The sequence below is a fragment of the Ruditapes philippinarum genome, unplaced genomic scaffold (genome assembly GCF_026571515.1).
Source record: "Ruditapes philippinarum isolate M1 unplaced genomic scaffold, ASM2657151v2 ctg2906_1_1_1_1, whole genome shotgun sequence".
In the NCBI taxonomy this organism is placed as follows: Eukaryota; Metazoa; Mollusca; class Bivalvia; order Venerida; family Veneridae; genus Ruditapes; species Ruditapes philippinarum.
Genome location: NW_026857011.1, coordinates 48,016 through 67,955, shown reverse-complemented (window position 1 = coordinate 67,955; position 19,940 = coordinate 48,016). Strand labels below are relative to the sequence as shown.

Genomic DNA, 19,940 nt, shown 5'->3' with positions numbered 1-19,940 from the left:
GTGAGCGGCTCAAATCGAATTTGTAACCTTTAATCTGGCACTACATCTTGTAATCAAAATGACATCTTTTAATTTAAATGTAATTACATATTCATGATTGTTTTTAAAAGATAAGAAGGTTTGACATAGATGCGGTCTCCTTTTTGAAGCCCATTGATCTGTCCAAAACATACACATCAGTTAGTCTGGCAAAAATGTATTTTGATTTAGTGTACGATGAACTTGGCGAATTCGGATTATTCTCAAAATACATTGTGTATGTTGGTTCTATAACTAGTATTTACGCTGGTTTTCTATTTGTTAATACTTTCTTCATTCTTGGAATTCCTGATCACAGGTAGGTCTATGAATATCTATAAAGTTGTTTGATTATACGTTACGTTTCCGATTGTTTCCAGTATTTACTTAGGCTACCAATATATTGCGCAGAATATTTAACAATATTGTTAACATTGTAATTTGTCTGTCCAGTTGTTTTTTAAGAATGTTTTAAAGACTTTAGTCCGACCAATAGAGTAAACTAGATTTAAGTAACACATTTCAAAAAAGGGATACGTTTGTGGAATAACCTTTATCGTGTTTTGAATGCATATTACATTTCCAATTAGAATCTTAAAATTTTAGTTTTTTTACAAGAAAATTAAAAAATAGCTGTTCCTAAAATGATAATTTTTCGGCGATACAATGTTAGTTTAACCCAAGTTTGTACAATAAGGAATCCCCCATTGACTTAAATACCGCTTACTCTATGTATTAGCGCGTCTGCTTAGCCGAGTATTCTCAAATTTGGATTTATTCTTCCGTTCTATTATTTGAAAATATGTCTGATTTTATAGAACAATATGAAACTCGAAAAATGCCTGACTTAGTTTCAGAATACACTGTTTCTTATATTTCAGGTGTCATATACATGTAGATATGTATATAAATCATTAATACACGCCTCCCCCAACAAAAACAACAACAAACTTTATCCATTTGTCAAATTGCCAACTTAACTGAAAAAATAGGTCTTTCTTAGAACATGACTATACTAAATAAATGCATTTCATTTAAAAAAGTAAATTTGTGGAATTCGTCTTTTATAACTTATTTGTTTTTCAATCATGTACACTTTACAAAATACTAGTATTTACAGGCAGTATAAATTATACAAATTGAACATCTTTTACCTGCATTTGTTTAATTGTTCTACCGAAGTAATGGACTACGATTAACTTGTTTTAATTTCATGTATTCATTCACTTATTTTCATACAATTTACACAAAGCCTGATAATGTATTGCTTAAAAACTGTGTGCTTATGAGTCAACAAACCTTGCACGTATTCTATAGGTAGTACTTTTACTATTTTTATAATAAAATAAGAATTAGATAAAAACTATTGGCAAAAACAAATGGTTGCGTAAATAATAATTAATGTATGAAAGTTTTCTTTTAAATAGTTGCATGTAAATTTTTTATACAAGACACGTTATAATATATTATAAGTTAATTGTTTAACTGATGCGTTGTCATGTGTGACCCTCTAGTGTTAATCTGTGTTAACGAACTTATTGTCTTTTCTTTAATTGTTTCATCCAATCATCGCACTATCCAATTAAGTTGTCACATGTAAATATAAGCTTTATCTTGTCTCCAAGTCATCAACTTCTCATGTACTTCATTTAATGTGAGGACAACTCAAGTAATTATTAGGTAATATGCAAATTGCTTTACATTGATTTACATGACTAAAATCCAACATTTGAAGAACCTCAAACTCCTTATACAAATAGATATGGTCATAGACATAAATAAACAATACCTAGATATATGTTTATCCTTTATAAAGTTGTAATGTAAAACGTTTTTTTAAACTACGTCATTGGTTACATACCAGCAACATTGTTCTTAAAGCTTATTCCAAAAATGTAACCAGACATTACATCTAAAAATAATAAAAAAATAAACAAATTTGTAATCGACTACAAAGGCAATATCAGTTATTTTTCTACCAAAATTAGAATTGCACATTATGATTCAAAAATTAATAAATGTTTTGTTTTTACGAAAGAGCAAAAATGAGTTTTATATTTGTTTAAATAATGGTTTAAAGAACTTGCTAGATGTTTGTTACCTATATAGAGATAAAAGTGAAATTATTTGCCATTAAAATAGCAAACATAAGCAAAGTAGTATCATGACTTCCATACAAAATACTAAATCACTGAAGCAGTACTAACAGTCAACGAGCAAAAGAATAAAAATGGTTCCACCAATGAGTGACCTTTTGGAAATTATGAAAGTACACCAACAATGAAAAGCTTTTGAGAAGTGAAAAAAAAATTCAGGGGCATAATGAGCCTTTAAAGGAATGGATTTTTAAAATATGCACATATTCCTACTCTCCGGAACACTGCACGTTTTAGCAGCATTTTAAACGGTGTCTAGGTGTCACCCTGGTGCAAGCAGTGAAATTATGAAACCAACTTGCAAAAAGTACGTTTCACATAATACATTATTTCTTTTGGCCTTTTATTATTGTAATCAGATTTAAAATAAAACGCTATATAAATGTTAAATCTTAAAATGTGAGCCAAGTTTTTGTGTATCTATATGCAAAGATATGCTTTAAAGACCATTTAACACTAAAACGCGTTTAAGAAAAGTTTTCCGTGAAAATATGCAGTTTGATTTAGTATACAAAGAATTAGGAGAATTCGGTTTATTCTCAAAGTACATTGTGTATATAGGCTCACTATGCAGCACGTATGCTGGGTTTTTGTTTGTTATTTCTTTCTTTGTTCTTGGAATTCCTGATCACAGGTAGGCTGATGTATAACTAATTTTTTACAAATAAAATAATAATAATAATAATAATAATAATAATAATAATAATAATAAAATAATAATTATAATTATAATAATAATAGAATAATTATTTTTTTTTGAATTTAATTAGATTTATCATCGTTTGTAAACATGTTGTAATTTACACCAACGACACATAAAATTTCATAATTTATGAAAAAAGTATGATACTATTAATGAAAAGGAAATGGAGGATTTATGAGAGTATAAAGCTACATTTTATCTGAAAGAAAGTCATAATGTATTAAATAGAATAAAGGAAATAAGAACCCCTAATAAAGTCCAAAACGACAAAATTGAAAATGTTGCATGCCCGGTTTGATTGAGTCTGTTCAAGGATTGTATTGTCAAGTGCAAACATCCGTCCACGCCCTCTAGGACCGGCTGGCTTAAGCAGAATTCAACATTTAAACATGAAAGTGGTGAAATTTTGAATTCATATATGTTCATGCAGCGATTTCCCATAAACAACGATGAATTATAAAATTTGCAATGAAAATCAACCCCTTTCTCTAAAGTTAAATGGTGCCAAAATGACCAAAAAATGAGAAGCGTTGCAAAGCTTTTCATTTAAATTGGGCTATGAAACGCACAAAAAGTTGATATTCAGTAAAATTTGGTGGATATTTCTTTATTACTCCTTGCAGATTTTTCGATTTTAAGTGCTTCACTTTATCTATGTAAACATTTCAAAGTTTATGATTTTAGGCTTTGACCTGTGTGAAACTCCTTTAAAATTATCAAACACAGGTTTGCTTTTCTTCGGAGGAAATATAATTTCAGGACTTAATGTGACTTAAAATTGGAGTGAATTGAAAAAAGTATGTACTTGAGCTTGTTAGCTAAACATTGCAATTCTAGCAAACGACTTTCAAATTAAAATTTTTATTATTGGAAATTTAAAACTAGAAAACAACATTATGTCAGCTGCGGGCAAGGACATACGCAATGACTGCATCTTTCTACTTTATGCTAATTAGCATAGTAGATTTGCTATCAGTTTTTTTTATTTATTTACCTTTAGTGTTTACATAAATTAGCATAAAATACTAAGAAGATTTATTTGTTTACCTTCAAATTGAAAATTTATCAACACATGTACAAATAATGTTTATTGTTTATTTTGAACACTTTTATTCCAATCAATCAGATGTGCACTTCCGGGATGGGACAACGACACGTATGAAATCCAGAATGACCTTCACCTTGCCGCAATAAACAGAACTATACCTCTAGCACCGCCCACAGAGTCATTCAAGTATGACCAATGCAGTTACAGGACAGTGTCGGAAAATGGTCTTATTTCCGAGAAAAAGTGTGACAGTTGGGTCTATGACAAGTCTATATTTAGTTCATCTTTAGCAGCAGACGTAAGCATACATATTTTTATTTCCTGTGTGCCAGGTTTGCATAACAATTGATTGACCATTTTACTTAGTTTAATCTTTAAGCAAATTGTTTGACGTTCGTTTCAGTAGCAACTGTTAATCTAAACACATATTGAAATAAAAAACAAAAATACAAATATGTGATGCAAATGTGATACAAAACATATAAGCACATAGCCTTATTGGGCGTCCGTGAACAAGTGGTTAAGGCCGTTGGTCCAATCATCGCTGTGGAATCCCTTTAGGGAATAAGGATTCTGTCATTTGAGAAGCTATCCAGCTAGCTTATGGAACGTCGGTGGTTCTACTCAGGTGCCCGTTCGTGCCTGAAATAATGCACGGAAGGGCTCCTTAGGTCTTCATCCAACAGTAAAGCTAGAACGTCGCCGTATGACATACTGTGTTGTTGTGAGGTAAAACCCAAACATTCACTTTCCAGACTTATATTTTTATGAATGTAATAAATGAGTGACAGGCACAATATTTTACCGAAACAAACCATGTTAATCGTCTTTTTCGTATATATGCATACGATTTTAATGCCCAAAATTATCAGTCACTCAGCTGAGATTCACAGGTGCTTGAAACAAGCTTTTTAAAGTTTTATATGGGCTATATACTGTAATAAGATATATATCTTAATATACATATATAGACCGGTTATGTAAAATACTTGATTATGTGACTAGCGCCTGTGCTGAGATTAGTAGGATTTTAACAAGAATATTTATAATTTAGTGTATTTGCTAATTTAAAATTTGGTATTGCCAAAGTAGATTTTAAAAGTATATAGAACTTTCAAAGGGTTTTGACCAATACAGAAAAACATTTTTTGACTTTCACTGAATATATCTGCCAAACATCTTCATTTAATAAGTCAGTTCAACTCGTTCACTTTTATAGTACATGTAAATGTATTATAATTTGTAACATTGTCTTATTTATTCAATCAGAATTGAATGGAACAATTTTGTTTTTATGCATTTGCAATTTGCACTTACGTATATTCATGAACTATCTCTTTATTGTTCGATAAAATAAATTGCATAATGTTTAATGTCGTAAAGAGAAAAAAAAATCTTTAATTTAAAACCCATATCACGTTCATGATGATGAACACGAAATTAAAATTCATTTTGAGAGACTGAAAATGTAGGTAGTTTTGTTATTATCGTATGCAAATTAACAACATCTCAACTTAATTAATTACATTAACAAAATGACATTAGCGTATGTCATTCTGGTCGCGACGTTAGAAGTTTTGACGCTGTCTGACACTTAAAAAACCCAAAATTATCAGAAAAAACCCCAAACCACAAGCCCACAGACAAACAACAAAAAATCCTTTTGATTAATGTCCCCTTTTTTTATATCTTTCCCGCTACAAATTGTGTTCTTAGTGAACAAAATAGGTGTACATTATATGTGTTTTTGTCTAGAGTGTTAAATAAAAAAATTGTCGTAATTTTTTAACATAATTTTTTCATTTATCTATATTCGTTTATTTAATACTATTTTATCAGCTGTCATTTTTTCTGTTTGTTAATCTTTAATTGATATAATATGTGTTTCACTTAATATGATATATAACATATAATGTATCATCACAAGATAAAGTAGAAACAGTGTAAGAAAAATGATGCATTTCAACATAAAATGAAACTTTTGCGTTCCATTTCATTACTTTAAAGACACAGAGTATATTGAATGAGTGTAGGTCTAAAACCAAATTTATTGAACGAGTAAAATAAAATCATTTTTTGCGAGCATTTTTGCGGGGCATATTTATAATTTTCAAAAATTTTAGTATTGAATTTTACAGGGAATTAGAAATTCTAAAAAAAAAACCATGGAAATTTTTGGGGCGCAGTGGAAAAAACCATTTTTGACGTGAGGGTTCTTTGCGTTTTAATAAAATAGCGTTAAACCACGAAAATTTGTTAGCTTTTCCCATTTACACGAAAGGCGCGCCAATGAAAAATGACTCTATTACTGTAAACCGTTCTTATTTTGAATATTTGAATAACAGAATATTAAATTTGTGTAAATTCAATACTAAACGAATAAAACAATATTATGCTCGCCAGAGTCTCGTATAATATGGATTTGTTCAATAAATGTAGAATTAAACCCACACTCATTCAATATCCTCTTATATACATGTATTTCATATTTTAATAGGCTAATTCAAATTACATGATTGAAAAAGCACAAGCTCGTTCATGTGCGTCTATATAAAGCTGTTTTAATAAATTTAATATATTTTCGAATTGCTTTTTTTATTCTCATATAATATGTACTATATCATCGTAAGATAAAGCAGAAACAAAGTTAGTAGATTTATGTCAACATTTATCACTGAAACACACATGAAGAGAAATAACCTGGTAAGTCAATTAACATTTCAAGCCAAATATAATTACATGACAGAAAATGTAGGAAAAATCATAACTTCAATTGAGCACTTAATATTTACACACATTTACAAAATATATACTATATTACGTGACAAAGTTTGGTCTGCTATTAGAGCTGTGTAACACCGCACTTTGGGATCAAACGCACTTTGGGGTCCGACCCCAAAGTGCGTTAAACTTCGCACCGCACTTTGGGGTCAAACGCACTTTGGGGTTGAAATCGAGAAATTGACCCAAAGTGCGTTAATATGCTACATATCAACGCACTTTGGGTTCAAGAGGTCTAAAAGTGTCATATGAGTTCTGCTTAAATACTGAGTACTGACTTATTTTCTATCTGCGACATTGGAATATTTGAGGTGGAATTCAAGATGGCGGTCAATACTTTATGATGCTTAAGTGATAAAAGTTTCATTAATCTTACCACTTGAAATATCTAAAAATTGTGTTCATATATTAAAATTACGGTGGCATAAAAGTGACATTTGCATTTTTTTTGTTTTTAGTTTTGTATACATATTTTATTTTAGTTTTGCATACATATTTTTTTAGTTTTGCATTCATATTTTATTTTTGATTTTCGTACATATTTTTGCCAATAAAAACAGCTTTCAAATCTCATAATAGCCCATAGGTGAGTATAAAACTAGCACAGTGGTTTGGTCCCATTTCGGCCCACTTTTGGAATCGGCCCAGTCGTTTTCGGCCGGGCAAGTCTGGTTTCGGCCGACCCTTTTCGGCCCATTTTTTATATTATATGCATTTTATATAATTATTGTTTTTTATTATTATAAACTTTTATATTAGTGTCTATTTGGAAAGGGCTGTTGATTGGTGATCAGTTATTATTCCATGAAGAGATGCTGCGAAAAATATCCCGTTCTGTCGGTCATTTACATGATAACTTTTGGTGCCATATTGAGCCCCATTTTAAATATGTTAGGAATGAAATAAAATGCAGTTAATTTTTTTTCCAAAGAACTATAAAAAATACTCTATTGCAATGTTCTGGGGAAACATCAAGTTTTTCGATCGGACTATAAAAAGTGATTTTTACAAAAACATTAAGCTTATCAACAAACTTAAGAGTTTTTGTAAGCTCCGTAACAACCGTTCGCCAGAAGCTTTTTTATGGTAAATCTTACATACTTCTCTAGAAAGGGCAAACATGAATTTTATAATGTTAAAATAATGGTATCTGAGAAATGTAAGATGCTTGTTACCTGAATAAGGTGGCGATAAATGTAAAATTATTATTCATAAAAGAAGTCAAAACACTGTAGTATTTGACTTCCCTATAAAAATACTAATTCACTATAACTGTTCTCATCATTGCCAAAAAGCAACAAATGAAAAAGATGGTTCAGGTAATTGGCCAATGTGTATTTTTTGAATAATATAGAAGAACACCAAAATGAAAAAGCTTTTAAGAAAAACAAATAAAAGCATGATGGGCCTTTAAAACGTTATTTTTAACCCTCGGGGGGATCGATACCCCACAATCCCCTTTATACCCCCAGTGAGAATTTTACATTATTCTGAAGCTCCGCTCTTAATGTGCGACTACTTAAATAGTTGATATCTTTAGTACTGCCTGTACTGACTACTACTTAAGCCGCGTCTACACCTAGTCAAGTTTCTTAGATGTCACATTTAGCTAAATATATGGCTCTTTCAACATATTATCAGGCACATTTTTTGCTGAAATGTCTTACTAAGATTTTCCAGAATTTATATTTCTATAAAATGTGTAAATAAAAAACGGGAAAATAATGCATTTAGCTAAAAACAATGGAATTAATGAAAGGTGTAAATTCTTTTAAAAGAAATGGAAAATTTGAAAAAAAAATATTTTAAACTTAATAATTGATACAAATTCTTTATTTGGTGATATATTTGGTGAAAGTTCTTCACTTACTAATCAAGATCATTTAAATCCCTATTGATTCTACTATAATTCAGGGCACATGTTTGTGTCTATTTAATACCTTGATTTTTTGTTTACCACTGACTTTGACTACAATATATTATTTAAAACATAATGAACATTAATTTTCTATGACCCCAAAGTGCGGTCGTTTGCATGATGTTAAAAAATGCATATATACCTGTTTAACGCACTTTGGGGTTAAAATTGGACCCCAAAGTGCGTAACGCACTTTGGGGTTGGACCCCAAAGTACGTAACGCACTTTTGGGCCGGACCCAAAAGTGCGTTTGACCCCAAAGTGCGGTGTTACAGAGCTGACTCAGTACATTTTTGGTCATAATTCTGCGGTCATCGACCATGTCGGCTTTTCGGGATAACTAATCATGCAGCAATTACCAACTTTTCCGCAAGTGACCGAATACTAAACCCATTCAGCGATAAGAAGCAAATGACCTTTAGACTCAGTGTTCGAACCTAATTGTCAAAGTGAAATTTCGCCTCTCCCGGGGATCGAGCCAGGGGGACCCCTGGATCACAGATCCGATGTTCTCCCTATTGAGCTAACCGGGCACGACAAAGAGCGTTATGACATTAACATCACTTTACTTATCATTTAATTCTAAGTAACCGTCAATTTCTACAACTTAATCTTGTTTCATTATTGATATTCATATTTTTTGGTTAATAGTTAAACATGGTGTGTGACCGGGCCATCCTCAAATCGAACGCTCAGATGGTGTTCTTTGGTGGACTCTTGGCTGGCTCCTTCTTAACCGGATTATTTTCAGACAGGTAATATACATGCATTACTTCAAAATAACCTGACCCTTCCATTTTATTAATGAGAAACTTTTGAAAAGCTAATCGCATGTGTTCTCAAGCAATTTCATAATTCATTGATGTAGATGGTAACAGTTGAAAAGTCATTTCAATAGAACTCTGTACTAAAGCTGTAAAAAGAAAAAGAAAACATGTTTGCACGTTTCTACACCTCCATTAAGTGGTTATCTGCCTTAAGCAGACAATTTGGCCATTCCATTGACTGGCTGCTTAAGATAGTTTGGACTGTATTTCCAAACAATATCGTAAGCACGTATCGGTCCTCATAAAAAATTCAACAATTTCTATAAACACGCCTAAGAACTTGTATGACCAGCTGTCAGTCGTTTGTTTTGTCGGCAATGCGTAACAGTTCCAATATATTTATTATACGCTTCATCAATATTTCGAAAAATATGAATGTAACTGATGTTGATATTTTAACTTTAACTCACAGGTTTGGCCGGAAGCCGACAATGTGTCTATCCTCAATCTTCTATTTCCTGGCTGCCATGGGTATTGCGTGGACACCAAGCTATGTTGTCTATGTCTTCTTGACATTTTGTGTAGGATTCTTCGCTGTCGGCAACTTTATGCCGTCCTTTGTAATGGGTGATTATCTTAACGCCTTCCTTTGTAATGGGTATTAATCATTATGCCTTTCTTTGTAATGTTTTTTTTTTAATTTATGCCTTCCTTTGTAATAGGTCTTTAACTTTATGCCTTTCTTTGTAATGGGTATTTATCTTGAAAATGCTGCATTTTTGTTACAATTTCGAATTTTAATCTATTTAAGTTGATCATTTCTTCATTTTTTCGTCTAAGTATATATCGTTCTGTGTTTATTACAAAGCCAAAACTAAAAAGCGTTCAGCAAAGTACAGCATTAGTTGATATATCACCTAGGTTAATCTCATTCAACGTGTTTCATGTAAACATTTGGGTTTACTTTGTTTATCAGGCATGGAATTCGTCGGTCCATCAAAGAGAAGATTTGCCGGGCTTGTAGGTGGTTATTATTGGATGGTGGGAAATCTGATCCTTGCTGGTTTAGGTTACGGTATCCGGGATTGGAGTACTCTACAGATAGTATGTGCAGCTCCGGGTATTTTCTTTCAGCTCTTCTGGATGTGAGTATACACTACTAAATACGGTAGATAACCTATGAAGTGTTAACTAAAATAGAAAGCATAACCAGCAAATAAATTATGTAATTTCGATACTGATAACACAAATTAGCTTTGATTCGGTTGTAAAGCACATTGCTGTCCATGAATAGATCATATACCGAGTCGTCTGCTCGGATATTTTTGCCGTAATGAGGGCCTGTGCGTTTTCTCTGAGAACAAAAAGTGCGAAACAAGACAGTACGATGGTGACACTACGAGAGTATGGTGACGAAGCGCGACAGTGACAATACGATAGTCGCACTGAATCAGCGACAGTCAATGTGACATCCATCGTATATCGTCTTGCCATCGTACTGTCCGCTCATTCGTACTCACCGATATTGTCTGCTTTGGCCTACGGAACATCGTTGTAATGGGTTATATCTTTGCATTCCTATATTACTTTTTATACATGCTATTTCAGTATATATATAAAAAGTAAGTAGACAAATATTCACTAACACTATTCGGTTCTGAATTTCAGTATATTTCCGGAATCACCGCGCTGGTTATACACCCAGGGTAGACTAGAAGAGTGCAAGGCAATTATCCGTAAAGCTGCCAAGTGGGACAAAGTTTCGTTGCCGGATAAATTCTTTAACAAAGTATTTCAAGAGGTTCCAGAGCCAAACCAGGGAAAATTATGGCATTTGTTCACCAATAGAACCCTTTGTATACGGACATTGATTATCTTCTTTAACTGGTATTTTTTCTTTCATTCTGTTTTGGTAATACAAAAGTTTTTCAGAAATTATTTGCAAGTTATGCAACAAATTACTGTCAACATTTACTTAAAACCTGATTCTCGTTAATTTAATAATTGTATAGAATGCGATCTATTTTTTTCAAGATGAGCTGTTAAATTGAAAATCTGAAGATTCGTGGGATGTTTTATATGGCTGCATATACAATTTATCTGGAATGACAATGATTTCAATTTTATTCAGCAAAACTAATGTCAATCTTTGGATGAAGGCATTAACATGTGTTGCCATTAGAAACCATAGATAAAGTTGTGTTTGTAGAGACTACACCGATGTATTATTAATTTATAGGTTCGTTGTATGCTTGGCGTATTACGGGCTTGCCTTGAATAGCGGAGATTTAGGTGGAAACATGTACCTTAATTTCTTCCTGCAAGCGTTCATGGACTTCCCGGCAACCACCATTACATTGGTCCTCCTGGACAGAACTGGCAGAAAACCCTTGCTGGTAGGAAGTATGATAATAGGAGGGCTTGGTTGCCTAGGAACCGTGTTTACCATCATGTATGGTGGAGAAGGTATCCATCATAATCTTATTGGAATATTTTAACCCTTACCCTACTGAATTACTTAAATGGACTTATCAAGCTTCCATTTTTGGAACTGTACATTATCAATTTTGGGGATATCAAGGTGAAAATGATAAGTTAGTAAGCCAGCAGCGTAGAGTATGTTCAGACTACATTGACGTATATGCTGGTCTTACTCTATACTGGTGGCACCGACTTAGCTATTTGGTAACGGCAGGTCAAGGGTTAAACTCATATTGTAACATCTATTATGAAGCTTTTTGCAAAACTTTAATGAAAACCGCGTATGTCAATAAATGGTATCATCTTTACTTACTATAAATAGCACAATAGACTCTCACTTTTTATTAAGATACAATTTAAGTTATGTTAATTCCATTGTTGAATTTTACTTCATACATGTATATACAATGTACCATCATGTTGGAAAGCCCTACAAATGTGATGTAAATCATGTGTTGAGAAAAGCAATTGAACAGCACTTTTCAACAGAAGCCTCATAAAAGACTTGATCTTGTCTATATAATTAATACTGAGAATGCGCTTATAAATGGTAGATGTCCTCCTAACTTAGGTACACTTTATTTTTAGAGTAAACGTACATGAGTGACGTTTTCATCTTTTAGGAAAATGTTAGTCCATAAGAAGTTGTGGGTTGTTTAAATTGATTCCAATTTACAAGATTTAGTCAACATATAACACAATATGATAAAAAGTTAACATATTTCTTATCTACCAGAGTACAGCATCGCAACAAAAGTTCTAGCTATGCTTGGGAAGATTGGGGCTTCTGCAGCTTTCTCCATGGTGTACGTATACTCAGCCGAATTATTTCCCACTGTTGTACGGAACGCTGGGATGGGTTCGAGCTCGTGTATGGCACGTGTTGGTGGCATGATTGCTCCCTATATAGCCGATTTGGTTTGTATTTTACTTTCCGACAGCAATTTCAATTATAAATAAAATATTGCGTTTTTCTAATTTTTCTATAGATTTCGTTTTTTTATTGAGAAAAACTCATAGTTTTTATATTGTGTCTATATGGTGTGTATTCTTAAAAGCATCTTAAGGAATGTTTAAACAAAAAATTATTCAAACATTAACCCATCTTTCAAATTCCGAAGTAAACACGAAATATTGCGTTTTTTTACAAGGAAAAACAAATAAGATTTCTGTCGGTAAGTTATCTTCAAATGTGCTTCACATCTAAAAAAAACTTGACTTTCAGGATCGTCTGGTCGGAGGGAGTTTTGGAAAAGCTCTGCCTCAAGTTGTGTTTGGAACGTTATCAATAATTGCTGGCTTATTAGCCCTTTATCTTCCGGAGACACTAAAACGTAGTTTACCGGAAACTATCGAACAAGGGATTAAATTTGGAAGGTAAGTTCCGCGACAGGTAGCAAATATTGCATTTTATGCATACAAAATATAAGGACAGAATACAAGTATCTCAATCAAATTATACTGTTGTTACCTCTAACGCTTTGTGCTTGCGACATGATAAGGAATGATATTATAATGAAACATTTTCTTTATTTAGCAGCATGTTGTACAAGAACGGTTTGATAAGCCCCTTAAACTTGACTGGTGATTGATATATCAAACATTGGAAAAGATTATATTAAAGTTAATTAATGCTACTCATAGAATAACATAAAACATACGAAAGAAAATTGAAAACGAAAAAGTCATGCTGGGCATAATATGTATTGAACTTTTCCTGGTGTTGTTTTTGAGGCATATCTTGTTTATACATTGTTCTGTATTTCCATTTTTCAGTGATGAGGAAGAGAAAGTTAAAGAATCCGACAAGGAAATTCACATAAACAAAGCATTTGATGACTCTTTGTCATCAACACATCTTTAAAACAACGAACTTTTACGTTACTAGAGACAATGTTGCTAGTGATTTTCTGATCTAAAATTTGTTAATGATTTTTTATATACATGATTTGCGTATATTCAGTGAAGCTTTTTTTATTTTTATCAAGGATATTTATTTCAATGAGATATCGAAATATATTTCACCGGTACAAGAATACACATTCATTTTTTATAAGGAAAACATGTAGCCAGGAGTGAAAGACACATTTGACCCAACACCGAAACTAATTAATATAATCTTTATAATTTATTCTGATATTTCAGAAATCAGCTGAAACATGAAACAAAATTTGTATATTCGTGTTAATTCTTTATGAAGAATCATTATTTTTTTATATATTTATATCTTTAGCCAGACAAAAGAATTGCTAAAAATGCAATAGCCAACACTCGCTAGTATTTTTAGCCAAAAAATTAGTAAGGAACAGTGTAATGACCATGTAAATTGAACATTAAACTTTAAATCACAAAATGGTAACGTTCATAGGTAAAACGTGGACATAAGTTTGACATACAAAGAGTATTAGATGTATATTTGCCAAGCAAGAAAACAGAAACAAGAACACAACAATGTGTAATAAATGAAATGGAAGAGGAGCATTATGAAATACAAATCATTAAAATGAATGAATGTGTCATTATATTTTTGTAAATGCTAAGCAAATGAAATTTGTTCATTTCACTCTACTCTTCGCTTAGAAAACATACAATGCATTCATTACATAATGTATACGACACTCATGCCAAACAGACGAACTCGTGTTGTCTCCATTTGTTATCCTTTATATAGTATATACATGAGTTCAATATTCTATTTATCACATAGATTTAAAATAAAAAGAAAAACAAAAATGTCTGTTTGATTTCGCTATTATAAACAAGAGCGACACGTGCGTAATCATAGCGTTTTTCAAGAAAGCTCCATGATAGTAAAAATCATCAATAATAAATATTTGAACATATCTAACAATATTTAATTTCTTTACATAATTTACACACATTTTTAAAAACTAAATAAACCTTGCATAATTGAAAATACAACAGACTAGGACTATATTTCACGTGAAATGTCTTGCTTCAATGTTATATAGTCGTGCCATACTGCTCTTACGGAGTCAGAGAAATGGCAAAGGTATGTGATAAAGCAAACTACATGTACTGAATTAGCACTTTATATTATATGATTCTTTGTAAATCATTGTAAATAAAAAAATATAAATCGTTCTTAATACCGCAATATTACAAATATAATCAAGTGGAAACTAAAACATAAAAATAACTCTAATAATAACGCGGTGATATATGTTAATCACTAGCATATTAACTTCATGCACTTTTATTCCTATCAGTGTTTGACATTTTTCACATTCGCTTCTAAGAAAGACAATATTTTTTCCCATGAATCTTCTTGCGCATGCGCGTGTGTTTCAGGCCATCCTCCTGACATCATATCTTCGTCTGAAAGTAAGAAACATAAATCATACCATCTTCTGCTTCAACATTATTATAAAGCTTAATATTGTGCTCATAAATATATCAACCAAAATATCATAAAAGGTAGCAATAATTCAATCGAAATATTTCATAATGTTTTCACTTTAATGATGATAGAGACAGGGCAGGCTGCAGACCAGTCTTATCAGAATCTATGGCTACTCAATCTTAGTTGTTTATTATTAACATCGTTTCAACTCACTATTTTTAACTTTAAACTTCAAGTCAATGCATGTCTATTAAAATACAAGTCTATTGCACTTCACGTCTATTACAAGACAAGTTTTTACATAAATGTCTATTACAATAAACGTCTGTTACAAGGCACGTCTATTACAAGAATGTATATTACACGACACGGTTATTACAATACACGTTTAATACAATACACGTCTATTACAAGACACGTTTAATACACGACACGTCTTTTACAAGACACGTCTTTTGCAAGAATATCTATTACAAGACTCGGATATTACAAGACACGTCTATTTCAAGACACGTCTATTACACTATTACAAGATTGTCTGTTACAGGCCACGTCTATTACAAGGCGCGTCAATAAAAATACACGTCTATTACAAGAATGTCTATTACAAGATATGTCTAAACCAAGGCGTAATCATTCCTCATGCTAGCACCTGCTCAATTGACAAGTAACATTATTGGTAAGGAACTTATGAAATACTTTTGAAATATTTACCTTGTAGAAAGTAAGTGACTATCTATCCATACAAACATATGTTTAAAGCCGAATACAAACTGTACTTACATTTCATAACTTTGGTTATAAAGATACAACTAAAACGGCTTAAAGAAAAAATATGACTTGAAGTTTGTTTCATAATGCTGGTACTAGGAAGTAAATTTGTGATAAAGATGTCTCTCTTACCATGAAACTTGTCTGGAATAAAATTTACTGTACTCATTCGTTTTCGACCTGCATTTATGACTCTTGCATGAGGTGTATACGGAGGTTCTATTAGATGACCAGCCCCTGGATATCTTTAAATTGCTCGGGACAACTGTTGTAGAAAAACGTATGCCATTTAGGATTAACTTGTTTATCATCTTCTCCAGCTATCACTAAAATCTTTGCCCCATGCTGCCATGCCTTAAAAGAAAAAAATATTTTTTACTCATTTAAAAAAATGTTTGTAAAGCAAACCTGGTTATGTCACATTGTACACTAACCGGATATCCCTTAAATACAGGCAAGATAAATAATTTCCATAAAACCGGTATTTTTGGTAACATCAACTTAAATCAATAAACAATGTTTCCAACCTATTTTTACGGTTATGTCACACTGTTTCATATACTAGAGAATGTAGCAAAGGGTGATCCCCGTGAGAAGTCGGTTTTTGCGACGGACGCGCCCTCAGGCGCGTTCAGAGCTAAGTCATCTACACATGGGAATTCGTTGGCTACAATCGCGCAATGTGTCCAAAACCGATTAACAGCCCAAGAAATAGTACATGAATTTGATCCTTCAAAACTCCCATACTTTGTCTGGATATCTTAAAATCTTCCATATTTAGCCTTTTCAATTTCAAATTAAGTTATCCAAGTTAAAATATGAACGTATATTATTGATAGAAACGTTGTAGTCCCGTAGTATTATTGCGCAATATGCAAATTACTGCCGAAACGATTTACCGCTGTCGAAAAAGTAGGACAGCAAAATATACTACAATAAAGGTGTAACGTCTGAGTTCCAAGACATTATTAGTAGGAAATAAATATTTCTACATTATACAAAACATTATTATTAACAAATCAAAAGTTTTTCGTGACTCTAGGATAACTCGCGCATTAATAAAAGAAGAACTATTTTCGTGACTCATACTGCGGGTTTAGCTGAATATTCAGCAGTTATTAATATATTATATACAGTACAATGGTTAGTATAAATATCTATTTTTGAAAATGCATGTAAGAAGAGAGTTTTTCAACACTTTACCGCCATGTAGTCTTTCATGGTAAGGAAGTTATAATATCAGTTCTACTTCCGATTCCTGTGGTTTGTTTACATATTTTTCTAGGTCATGATATGAGTTAACCTTCGCTATTCTAAAAATAGATTCTGCTTCACCTGTTCTGATTTTTGGACAGGCGATTCTAAAGGGAGTACACATTATACATGTAATAAACCAGTGGATTACATGCAATACTTTTGGAAATTCTATACAATAATGTAAGAAGCAAACAAGTTGTAAATGAAATTTAGTGTGAAATTGAAATGGACAACTAAACACTGTAGTGCTTAAGTGACATTTAAATTAAAATAAAAACGATGTGCTCTGGCCTCTACATCTTTACCTTGTGAAAAAAAAAACATCTAAAAAATACACTATTCATTGCTGATGATTTTAACCAATTTTTTTTTAATGAGACATATCCAAGAGAAATAAAAATAAAAATGACTAATATTTTATTGTCTATATGCCCACTATGATATAACACGAAGCAATTCTAAATAGAATTCTCAAATGTATAATGTATTATGTTTTAATTTTATTTGCATGGTTTTATTTTAGAAATATTTCGTTGACAGTTTTTTTTTATTTACATATAATTCCTTGGAATAAATCGATAAGGACACTGATTTACAAGTTTGACCAGAGTTTTTAGGCATAAATTTCATTCTGTATTGCTTGAAAGTAGAAAATCTGAATTATATCAGTTTGGGACACACAATATATTGCTCTACAAATCTCGAACTTGTATGGAACAAATTTTCTCTGTTATATATTTTGTGTTTTGTTTTGTTTTTTTTTCTAAAAGAAGCCTTAATGTCTCTCCGGTTGCATGTTCGTCGCATTCAGTGCTGCAGCACTTTGATTTCATCTACGAAGTCATAATCTACAAACTCTAGGGCAAGTATAATGATAGGATTTATATGAACAGAAATTTTTTAAAATGTGTTACTAAACAAGTCAATGAAACAAATATGACTCCGGGCGGGGACAATTTTGGTCCCCGTGGCACAATGTTTGCACGTAGCTTTAGGCCTATGCTGCATATCAAATATCTAAGATCAGGGTCATATAGTAACAGAGAAGATTTAATTACTTTTCGTATATAAGCCTTTGTTAATTTAATGAACCCAAGGGCAGGGCAAACTATAATCCTAGGCAAATTGTGATCCTATGGAAATGTTTTAGTTTACTTTTGTAGAGAACTTTAAAATAATGCTACTGGTCAATGAAATTAAATTTCTGATGGTTCTGTTCTGTTCTGTTTTATATCTACATGTAGCTTGATTTTCTTATGCACCCGATTAAAACTATTGATACAACTCTTGTAGAAGGCCACCTAAGGATCATTGCTGTGTCAAAATCGTCTGTGAGCATTAGGAGGAATTGTTGTTTAAAGAAAGTTAACGACGCACAAATGACGACTGACATTATTCTCAGGTAAGCTAAATCTACTTACAGGTATTGGCCAAGGGTTGCTACATTCAAAAACATCTAGAATTACAATTCCTTCGTCTGTGCTATATATCTTATCTTGTCCAAACCTACAATGTTAATACAAATTAAAGTAAATAAATGCAGAACAGTCTTTTAACATAGCAAACTATGGTTGTTACAATATAATACTTTATGTTCTGGATTAGTAAAGAGTGGCTGATCCTTAAAATGTATTCATTAGTAAACTAATTATCTATCTTCACTAGGGAGAGACTGAGAAAAGGGAAAAGATAGAACGTTCTGAAAAAGTAGAAAATTACTTTAAACTTCTGTGACAATGGTTTTAAACGGAACGATTAAACGTTTATAATATAGAAGTGTTAAGATATTACCAACATAATGGGTTTGCGACCAGCATGGATCCAGACCAGCCTGAGTATCCGCGGAGTCTGATCAGGATCCATGCTGTTCGCTATCAGTTTCTCTAGTTGTAAAAGAGTTGGTCACAGACACTTGGGGTTTGGAGCTCAAAACGCTTTTAAAATCCAAATAAAATGCATATTTGTCAATCCCAGCACATGTACTGATCATATATATATAAAAAAAACTTAATATAAGCCGTTTTGAAAAAATTTCATATTTCAACATCTATAATAATTATTATAGATGTTGAAATATGAATTTTTTTCAAAACGGCTTATATTAAGTTTTTTTGATATATATGATCAGTACATGTGCTGGGATTGACAAATATGCATTTTATTTTGATTTTAAAGGCGTTTTGAGCTCCAAACCCCAAGTGTCTGTGGAGTTGGTAAGCGAACAGCATGGATCCTGATCAGACTGCGCGGATGCGCAGGCTGGTCTGGATCCATGCTGGTCGCAAACCCATTATGTTGATTTTGTCATGACACGGCTCATATAGAAGTGTTAAGATATTACCAGTTATTTGACTGACTGATAATCTGTCCAGGTTCCGGTGATATAGAAACACCATTTATGTTCACAATAGCTCTTATCTGTAACATAAACGACAATAACACACATTTCATTCTCTGGTCGATAAAGTCTCTTATATAATTTTGGTAATGTATACTTATAATGGGTGTTTATATGTAACATACTGGAAAATAACACACCTTTCATTTTATGGTCTATAAAGTATATGATTTAGATAATTTTGGTAATGTATACATGTAATGGGTGTTTCCTTCATATTGAAATCTGAGAATCAGACAGTTTACAAAGAAAATTATTAGACAAATTATTCGTTATCT

The 19,940-nt window shown here is 32.1% G+C and overlaps 1 protein-coding gene across 2 annotated transcripts; it reads left to right on the top strand.

Annotated features, from left to right (window-relative positions):
- The first annotated feature begins 130 nt into the window (after positions 1-130).
- Positions 131-14,505, top strand: LOC132748449 (organic cation transporter protein-like). Of its 2 annotated transcripts, none has more exons than XM_060738065.1 (10): positions 131-337; positions 4,004-4,223; positions 9,276-9,379; positions 9,864-10,018; positions 10,368-10,536; positions 11,060-11,278; positions 11,631-11,857; positions 12,609-12,790; positions 13,098-13,249; positions 13,649-14,505. In XM_060738065.1, the coding sequence occupies exons 1-10, from the start codon at positions 195-197 to the stop codon at positions 13,734-13,736; spliced, it is 1,659 nt and encodes a 552-aa protein (XP_060594048.1). In that variant the 5' UTR covers positions 131-194; the 3' UTR covers positions 13,737-14,505. The 2 variants fall into 2 exon arrangements, with proteins under 2 accessions (XP_060594048.1, XP_060594047.1); XM_060738064.1 differs by lacking the exon at positions 131-337 and adding an exon at positions 2,562-2,808.
- The last annotated feature ends 5,435 nt before the right edge of the window (positions 14,506-19,940 follow it).

Excerpts from the sequence above, each read along its gene's own strand:
- LOC132748449 (XM_060738065.1), top strand. The coding sequence starts at position 195 with ATGTATTTTGATTTAGTGTACGATGAACTTGGCGAATTCGGATTATTC. Across the intron at positions 10,019-10,367 it reads TATGCCGTCCTTTGTAATGG|GCATGGAATTCGTCGGTCCA; the intron begins GTGATTATCTTA and ends TTTGTTTATCAG. Across the intron at positions 10,537-11,059 it reads TTCTTTCAGCTCTTCTGGAT|TATATTTCCGGAATCACCGC; the intron begins GTGAGTATACAC and ends TCTGAATTTCAG.